Source organism: Bos javanicus, chromosome 15 (genome assembly GCF_032452875.1).
Source record: "Bos javanicus breed banteng chromosome 15, ARS-OSU_banteng_1.0, whole genome shotgun sequence".
Lineage (NCBI taxonomy): Eukaryota > Metazoa > Chordata > Mammalia > Artiodactyla > Bovidae > Bos > Bos javanicus.
This window is the reverse complement of record NC_083882.1, coordinates 81,846,914-81,857,080: the sequence shown is the minus strand read 5'-3', so window position 1 is coordinate 81,857,080 and position 10,167 is coordinate 81,846,914. Positions and strand designations below refer to the sequence as shown.

Sequence of the window (10,167 nt, the reverse complement as noted above, 5' to 3'; positions counted from 1 at the left end):
TTTATTTAAATACCTCAAGCACTTAAAGCCATGAGATGGGATGAAATTACCCAAGGAGTGGCCTCAGAGGGAGAGGAAGACCTATGGCTAAGTCCTGGATGACTCTGATATTCAGAAATAAGGAGCCAGCAAAGGAGGCTGAGGACGGCAGCCCCGGAGGCAGGAGACAGAACAGAGTCGGGAAGATGGAGGAAGGAAGTGAGAGCTCTTCCAAAGAAAGGGGGGATCAACTGTTTCAAATACCACAGGGGCCCCCATCACTCCCGAAACCACACATGCTCATCTGCCCTCTTCAGTCCATGCTGCTCTCGTCCTTAGCCATCTCCCCACCACATCTACATCCTCAGGGTTGAATTCAGATTGGGAATGCCCCCTTCAGAACACATTTCTCAGAAGATGGAAACATCTCAGATTTCTCATTTGCCTCTGTCTTCCTTCCATGGCTTATGTCTCTCTCTGTAGTCTCTTTTTAATAGAGGAATTTAGACGACTCAGAACTCCAAATCCCTTTTAAAACTGGCCTATGACTTTAGACAATACCCTTGGTGACCTTTTTAATGAGCCAAGAATATTCAGGAACATCTTCTACTTTCTTTGATAATCAAAGGATTTCTCACTGTGATCAAGTACAGTTTCTCTTAGAAACACAAGAATTGTTTAACATTTCAAAAGCAATCAACGTAGCTCACCATATTAATAAACAAAAAATAAAACTGTGTGATGATGCTAATGGATGCGGAAATTGATTGTGGGCAAAATCCATTATTCATCCTTGATTTTGGGGGTGGGGGGGAATCTCTCAACAAACTAGGAATCAAAGGGGACTCCCTTAACCTGGTAAAAGTCATTTGTGAAAATCTGCATAATAAAAGGTCAGAGACTAAAAGTGAAAGTGAAGTCGCTCAGTCGTGTCCGTCTCTTTGCGACCCCGTGGACTGTAGCCTGCCAGGCTCCTCCGTCCATGGGATTTTCCAGGCAAGAGTACTGGAGTGGGGTGCCATTGCCTTCTCCAGTATGGATGTGAGAGTTGGGCTATAAAGAAAGCTGAGCACTGAAGAATTGATGCTTTTGAACTGTGGTGTTGCAGAAGACTCTTGAGAGTCCCTTGGACAACAAGGAGATCCAACCAGTCCACCCTAAATGAAATCAGTCCTGAGTGTTCATTGGAAGGACTGATGTTGAAGCTGAAACTCCAATACTTTGGCCACCTGATGGGAAGAGCTGCCTCATTGGAAAAGATACTGATGCTGGAAAAGATTGAAGGCGGGAGGAGAAGGGGACGATAGAGGATGAGATGGTTGGATGGCATCACTGACTCAATGCACATAAGTTTGGGTAAACTCTGGGAGTTGGTGATGGACAGGGAGGCCTGGCGTGCTGCAGTCCATGGGGTCGCAGAGTCAGACATGACTCTGAGCGACTGAACTGAACTGAATTGAGGTGATGGATGTAAACTAATTGTAGTAATCATTTCAATACATATATATAATCAAATCATTATTGTGTACACTTTAAACATATACCATATGTCAGTTAGATCTCAATAAAACTAGAGAAATTAAAGAAATAAACATAACAAAAATATATAAAATAAAATAATATGCCACAGGCTCAGAAAACAATGCAAAGGAGAACTTATGGTACCAAATTTGGAATAAAAAAACAGAGAAACATTGTATCAAAGGCTCCAGCCAACACAGCCAGGCAAGAGAAAGAAAGTCACTTAAATTAGAAAGGGAAAAACTATTATTTATATGATTTTCTAAGTAGAAAATTCATTGGAATCTGCAAAAAAAAAAATTACTAGATTTAATAAGTAAGTTTAGCAGTGTTGCCAGAGCAATATAAAAAAATCAATAGTATTTCCACAAGCATGGAACAGTTGAAACTGAAATTTAAAAATCAATACCATTACAACTGCATCAAAAATAATAGAATACTTAAGGATAAATCTGACAAATGAATTGAAAACCCTATACACTGTAAAGTACAAAACACAGAAATTAAAGAAGGCTAAAATAAAAGGAGATGCCTCAGTCTCATGGGTCAGAAGAATCAGTATTGGTATTATGTCAATTGTCCCCAAATTGATCAATCAGATTTAATGAAATCTCAATCAAATTGCAATAGACATGTTTGCATAAATTGAAAAATTGGATTTTAAAAATTATATGGAAATTCAGAAGGCCTAAAATACTTAAAATGATTATGAAAATGGATGAAGTTAAAGGACGAGCACTGCCTCATTTCTGACCCTAGTATTCAGGACAGTGTGGTGTTGGAGTAAAAGCATACACATACATCACTGGGACAGAAGAGTCCAAAAACAGGCCCACAGTCACGGACAACTGATTCTTGACAAAGGCGCAGAGGGAATTCAGTGGAGAAAAGACAGTCTTTTCAACAAATGATGCTGGAACATCTGAGCGTCCATATGTAGAAGTGTCCATTTCAAAGTAAACCTTGTTTCATATACAAAACTCAACTCAAAATGGGTCCTACACAGAAGTGTAAAACCTAAACTGTAAATTCTAGAAGACAAAGGAGGAAATCTTGTGACCATGGAGACAGGCATATATTTCTTAAATATGATACTAAAAGCACAATCTATAAATGACAAAATTGATAAGTGGGACTTCATCAAAATGAAAAGCATTTACTGTCTGAAGGACACTGTTAAGAATAACACAAGCAACAATGTAGAAAATGGGAGAAGACATTTGCAAATCATATATCTGATAAAGGACTTGTATCTAGAAATATAAAGAGCTCTCACATATTAATTATAAGAAAACAGAAAGCCCACTTAAAATAGCAAAAGATTTGAACAGACTCTTCACCAAAGACTTACTAAAGGCAAGTGACCACATTTAAAAATTCAACATCAATGTAATTGAGATGCAGAGAAATGCAAACTAAAATCACAGTGAAGTACCATATAAACCCACTAGAAGGCTAACATTAAAAAGGATGGCCACAGCAAGTGCTGATGAGGATATGGAAGATGTGGAAATGGGAAGTGATGAAGCCACTGGAGGAAACAGTTTGGCAGTTTCTTGAAATGCTGGTCATGTGCCTCCCATGTGATCCGAAGATGCTTGCCCTAGATCGTTACCTGAGAGAAACGAAAGTGTGCATCCATAAAAGGACTTTTCAGGAATGTTCACAGCAGCTTTTTTTTAAAAAAGCTAAAAACCAGGAACAAGCAAAATGCTGATGAATAGGTGAAGGAATAAACTAACCATGGCGTATTCATGCAGTGGAAGAGCGATCATAAGGGATGAACTACTGACACTCACAACACTAATGAACCTGAAAATAAGCGTGCCAGTGGGAAAAGTCAGACATTCCACTTATATAAAACTTACGTAAACTCTAAGACATTCTAGCTAATGGAGACTGAAAAAAGCAGATGAGTGGTTGCCTGGGTTTATGAAGGGGTGGGTGGTGGGAAGGGGCACATTCAAGAGAGTAGAATGGACAAAAGAAACTTTGAGGAGTGATTATGTGTCCATTATCTTCATTCTGGTGACACTTCCCCAGGTGTATTCACACGTCAAAACTTACCAAATTGTACACTTACTATGCAATTTATTGCTTGTCAATTCTGCCTCAGTGAAGCTGTCTTTAAAAAGATTTTGTAAATCAGAAGGGATTTCAGGTACATCCTTTGAGTCATATCTGATGAAATGATAGATGAATAGGTAGATAGATATAGAAAATAGATATAGAGAGACAGATATAAAAGATAGATGATAAATAGATAATGAATAGAAGATGATGATGGAGATAGATAGATGATAAATACAAGAAAATAATAGATTACATTTTTTAATGCTATTAAGTGGTAGGAAACAGCAATGATCCGTGTTTGGAAAGGAATCTTGAATTCTTAGACGATCACTAAGGATTGGAAAAGAAGACATGGAGACAAGTTTGGCGACTGTTTGCAGCCCTCGTGAAAGTGAAAGTGTTAGTCGTTCAGGCGTGTCTGACTCTTTGTGACCCCACCCGCTGTACCCCCCAGGCTCCTCTGTCCATGCAATTCTCCAGGCAAGAACACTGAAGTGTGTCATCATTCCCCTCTCTGGGGGATCTTCCCTACCCAGGGGTCGAACCCAGGTCTCCTGAATTGCAGGCAGATTCTTCAGTGACTGAGCCATCAGGAAGATAGTTCAGAGACCCCACGCTAATGAACTACTTACTGGAGGAAGCTTTGACTCCAAAGGTGCTCTAGAAGGCCTTCCGAAGTCAACAGTTCATCTGAGCCAATCCTGCTCTTTCTGAGGGAGATGCAAATTCCCCAATTCACATCACCACCCTACAAGAGGGCAAACATGAGTTCCATGAACTTCATATCTATGTCAGTCCATTAGACGCATCCACACCAGCCCAGACCTACCAAACACTGAGACCAAGAAAGCAACTGAAATTCAGACACCTCTGAAGCAAATTGCAACTGAGTACTGGGGCCTGGAAGAAAAAGAGGGAAAAATACAGAAGGCTGGGTATCATTTAAGAGGACATACTTTGGACACCTGAGATCACCTTCCCTGGTCTGTCAGTTTCTTGATACTTGGGCAAGTTACACAACCTCTTTGGGTCTTAATTTCTTTCTTTTGGACATGAAGTCAGTAATAATTACTTTCCATTAAATTTGTTGGGAGGGCTAAAATAAATGATTCATGTAAAGCTTTTAGCCTAGAGTCTACTGTTAGCTTAAGTGTGCATTTAAGTGTATGCCAGTTTGAGGGCTAGTTTAAAAATTACTAGTGAACTCTTTACCTCAGAAGGTGTCTGGATCCAAAGCTAATCCTGGCCCAGGAAATATAGTTTCAGACGGTTCTGAAATGAAGATGTCCACTGATCAGCTGTGGGTCCCTCCACCCATCAGTACATGTGGACTGTGGGGTCTGGGACAATCACCATGAAAACGCTGTTTATGAATTAATGTTTATGCTTATGAATGCCAGCCAGCACCTTCCCATCCTCTACATGCACCAAGTTGTGAGGACAAATGAGCTGCACATAAAACCTGCTACTGCTGCTGCTAAGTCGCTTCAGTCGTGTCCGACTCTGTGCAACCCCATAGACTGCAGCCCACCAGGCTCCCCCATCCCTGGAATTCTCCAGGCAAGAACACTGGAGTGGAGTGCCATTTCCTTCTCCAATGCATGAAAGTGGAAAGTGAAAGTGAAGTCCCTCAGTCGTGTCCGACTCTTCGGGCCCCCATGGACTGCAGCCCACCAGGCTCCTCCATCCACGGGATTGTCCAGGCAAGAGTACTGGAGTGGGGTGTCATCACATAAAACCTTGCCTACAGTAAATGCTCAGTAAGCCTTATTTCACAGCTGAGAAAGCAGGCTGATAGGCCTTAACGGACCTGAAGCCATAAGGACTAAGAAGTGACAGACTAGACACTTTGGTACCAAATTCTGAGCTCTTTCTACAATACAAAATGCCTCTTAGCACCTATGACAGAAGTTTATGGGTCAGGAACATCACATGGCAGCTAATATTTGAAAAATGACCAAGATGCCCTCCATGGAGTTGCTTCACCCCAAGTGAAGTGATTTGCACAAAAACACCAGCAAAGGCTGCTGTGTGAATCCAAATCTCCTGGCCACAGCTGTAATTTTCTCCCAGTGTCTTTTCTTAAACATATCCACTCAACTCTTTTCTAAAATTTTTGTTACATGTCCTTAAAATGAAAGGTCCTAGAGTTCAGAAGTCACCATCTGTTTAATCTGTGCACTTCATTTTCTCATACACAACTGCATGCATACACACACACACACACACACACACACACCACACTGACATACACTTCCACATTACACAGTACCAACACATCAGGGCTATAAAATAAACGTTGCTGACTGCCTTGTACCTCTACTGACTGGCCTTTTATCTTTTCTTCACCAGGTAAAAGGAAAAAGAAAATTGCAATAACAATAAATTCCAGACTGAGTAATTATATAGGGTGGGAAGTAGATCGTAGTAGGAGACTGTGAAGAGCTCAGGTTTTGGGTGGGGTGCGAGGGAACCTCACTCTAGCCTTTGCTTGCTGACTTTGGCACAATTACTCAACTCTAAGTTCCCAGGTGCCTCCCACACCAGTAAGCAGGAATAATAACAAAATATGCTTCACAGTGTTGTGGAAAGAATTAAATCAAATAATTCCTGGAGCAAACATCACAATTCCTGGAAGGTGATAAAGGCTAGTAAATCTTGATTGTTGCTATCTATCCATCATTATCATCACTAATATTCATATTATTATCATTCAAAACCCACAGAAACAATAAGAGGGGAAACAGTGAAAACATAAATGATGGGGTTTGGAAATCCCTTTGGATCAAAACATAGCTGTGTCGGTAGATAGGGTTTAATTCGTTTCATTCATCAGCTGTGCCGGGCAATGCATTACAGTCAACGGATGCTAGGGAATAAGATTGGCATGGTTCTTACCCATTCGTGCATTGACTCCTCAAAATTATGGTCCTTTACTTTAGGTAAACCCACTTGGCAGATAAAAACACTCAGAACAGAAGAAGTTGGAACTTAAAGGTCGACACTGGAACCTGGGATTAATTCATACGTTCAACAAATATTTATTGAGAGCCTTTTTCGTGGTAGGTGCTTTGCTAAGCCCCGGGGGCATACAGAAATGAATCTCACAGATAGAAGTGCTTCCTCTCACGTGGCTTCCTTTCTAGTCGTGAGGACCAGACAATATCAAATATGCATAACACAGAGCATCAGATCCTGACAAGTATTCTGTGCGTGTGTACTTGGCCACTTCAGTCGTGTCCTATTCTTCTCAACTCTTTTGGAGCTATGGACTGTAGCCCACCAGGCCCCTCTGTCCATGGGGCTCTCCAGGCACACATACTGGAGTGGGACAACACCCTGCCCTCCTTCAGGGGATCTTCCTGACCGCGGGACTGAGCCAGCATCTCCTGCACCTCTTACAACATCACAGGCAGACATTTTTTACCACTGACCCACCCGGAAAGCCCTGACGAGTATTACATGACACAGTAAATCAGAAAATGGAGATGGAATGTTAGGTGCAATTTTAATAAGGTTATCTGGGAAAATCTTCCCAAGTAGGTGACACTTGAGGAAAGAAAAGGTGGAGCAACTAAGGAGTGACATATCTGATGAAGGTCCATCTAGGACCTTCCAGAAACCTTCGGTCGGCTCAGGGATTTCAGGACCGCCTCCTTGACCTCCTTGTTCCGCAGGCTGTAAATGAGAGGGTTCAGCATCGGGCTCACCACCGTGTAGAGCACCGACACCACCCTGTCCGCCTCCGAGGACTGGCCCGAGTTGTCCCGCAGGTACATGAAGATGAGGGTCCCAAAGAAGAGAGCCACAGCAGCGAGGTGGGAGGCGCAGGTGGAGAAGGTCTTGGCGCGGCCCCCGGAAGAGCGCATCTGCACAATGGCCAGGACGATGAACGCGTAGGAAACCAAGATGATCAGGATACAAGCGGGCATAACCAAAACGGCAAACACAATGATCACCACCTCCTGGGTGTAGCTGTTCCCACAGGAGAGCTTTAACAGAGGGGGGAGGTCACAGAAAATAAAGTCGATCTGGTTGTTCCCGCAAAAGGAGAGCGTGAAGGCAGTGACCGTTCGAATCAAGGCGCTGGAGAAGCCTGCCGCGTACGCCCCCGCGACCAAAACCCAGCGGGCCTTCTCAGTCACGATGGTGACGTAGAGCAGGGGGCGGCACACGGCCACGCAGCGGTCGTAGGCCATGATCGCCAGGAGGTAGCAGTCCATGGACGCGAAGAAGGTGAAGAGGAAGAACTGGGCGGTGCAGCGCGCCCTGGAGAGGACGACGCCGCGTTCCAGCAGGACCCCCAGCACCTGGGGGACGACGGTGGACGAGTAGCAGATGTCCACGAGGGCGAGGTGGCCGAGGAAGAAGTACATGGGGGTGTGCAGCCGGCGATCCTGGCGGATCAGGAGGATCATTCCACAGTTCCCCAGCAGAGTGAGCAGGTAGAAACCCAGAAAGACCGCGAAGAGCGGAAGCCCCCAGTGGGGGTGGTCAGCGAACACCGTCAAGAGGAATTCCGTCACTACCGTGGAATTCCTGCCAGGCATCCAACTCAGCGGTTTGCCTGTGAAGGCGGAGACCCCAGCGCCCCATAAGGGGATCCCTGAAGAGACGTTCAAGCCATTTTCAAGGAAGAGATTTAAGCTGAGTGTCTGATAGGTAAAGCTCTGGACATCAGCAAACTTGGCAGCTTAATGTGGAAATGAACAAATACAGAGCTCGCAACCATATAGGATAAAAAGTCATGAATGCTTCCACTGTAATATGCACCACAACTCTCTGTCCTTTCATCGGTCCATGGACATCTAGGTTGTTCGCATGCCTAGCTCTTGTAAAGTGCTGCCATGAATACTGGCAGCATATTTCTGTTTTGTTTTCTCAGGGAATATGCCCAGGAGTGGGATTGCTGGGTCACATGGTAGATCTGTTCCTAGATTTTTAAGGAGGAGAAATCAACACAACATTGTAAAAAACAATTTTTTAACTTAAATTTTAAAAAGTAATGGCTGCTTCCCTTATACTAAGAATGAAGACCAAGTGATTCTCTAACTTACGTCCGCTCTTTTTTTTAATTAATTTTGATTGGAGTATAGTCGCTTTACAATGTTGTTAGTTTCTGCTGTACAGCAAAATGAATCAGCTGTATGTATACAAATATCCCCTCTACAAGTCAGCTTTTATTTATTTTTAATTGGAGGATAATTGCTTTACAATGTTGTGTTGGTTTCTGCCATACAGCAAGGTGAATCAGCCTTAAGTAAGCATTTGTTCCCTCCCTCTAGAACCTCCCTTCCACCCCTCACCCCATCCACCCCTCTAGGTTGTCACAGAGCACCTGATTAAGCTCTCTGTGTTACACAGCGACTTCCCACTAGCTATCTACTTTACTATATATGATAATGTACATGTTTCAGTGCTACTCTCTCAATTCATCCCTTCCTCTCCTTCCCCACCCCTACAAGTCAGCTTTTGTATGTGCAACTCTGTCCCCAATTACCTGTTTGATCTTCCACAAGGCACTTAACCTCTCTGAACCTCAATTTCCTCTCCTGCCAAAAGGGGATCATTATATCCGCCCTGCTTATGAGATAATACTAATGCAAAGATTAAAATAGATGCAGAAGTGCTGTACATATATATGGTGGCTATTTAAATTTTTAAATGAACATTTTAAGGAAGGGCAATTTATATTCTATGAACAAAAAAAAGCATAAATAACAACAAAAAATCCATTAGCAATCAGCAGTGAGCTGTGCTTATAGGAATATTTCTATTTTCAGCCTGACAACATGCATCTTTAACAAATAGCTGTTATCCTAGTTAGAGTTCGCTGGCTTATCCAGGGTTTTCTGTTTGTTTTCTTTGATTTTTGCAAGTACTTGCATTAACCTTTGACTCCAAAGAGCAGACATAAGCTCCTTTTAGCACCTCGCAAAGCTCCATAAGCACCGTTGGTTGTTCTCACAGTCCCTAATAAAAGCAGCAGTGATAACAAGTGAGTGAAAGTCGCTCAGGCGTCTCTGACTCCTTGCAACCCCATGGACTATGCAGTCCACAGAATTCTCCAGGCCGGAATACTGGAGTGGGTAGCCTTTCGCTTCTACAGGGGATCTTCCCAACCCAGAGGTCAAACCCAGGTCTCCCATGTTGCAGGCGGATTCTTTACCAGCTGAGCCACCAGGGAAGCCCTTGATAATAATAAACAGCATCCAAATTTGAAAGAAGAACTATTTCTGCAGCCTGGTGTTGCCCAAGCACTGCCAGAGGAATCTGGATTAATGGATTTGAGGGCTCTTAATAGAGTTCTAGAATAGGGCTGTAAAGGAGGATTTCAGTCATGTTTGCTTACCTGATGTACCAGCAGCCAAGTCAAAACTAAGCTGACCCATTAGACATAATAACAAGGACTGGAAATTAGATTTTGAAGCACGAGCAGAGGCATGAACCATCCTTACCTGATTTCCACTTCACTAGCGTCTTCTTTCTTTGTTTAGTGTTTCCTCTGTCAATGACCGGCTGATCTAGAGGAGACCTGGGTTCTAGCTCACTCACATTAGATGTATGACCCAGGGCAAGTCACTTTTCTTCTCT

The 10,167-nt window shown here is 43.1% G+C and overlaps 1 protein-coding gene across 1 annotated transcript; it reads right to left on the bottom strand.

Annotated features, from left to right (window-relative positions):
* Window positions 1-7,026: 7,026 nt before the first annotated feature.
* LOC133261508 (olfactory receptor 9Q2-like) lies at window positions 7,027-9,229 on the bottom strand. The gene has a single exon (XM_061439981.1). It carries the CDS (start codon window positions 8,121-8,123, stop codon window positions 7,179-7,181), a length of 945 nt encoding a protein of 314 aa, XP_061295965.1. The 5' UTR covers window positions 8,124-9,229; the 3' UTR covers window positions 7,027-7,178.
* Window positions 9,230-10,167: the final 938 nt, after the last annotated feature.

Excerpts from the sequence above, each read along its gene's own strand:
- LOC133261508 (XM_061439981.1), bottom strand. The coding sequence starts at position 8,123 with ATGCCTGGCAGGAATTCCACGGTAGTGACGGAATTCCTCTTGACGGTG.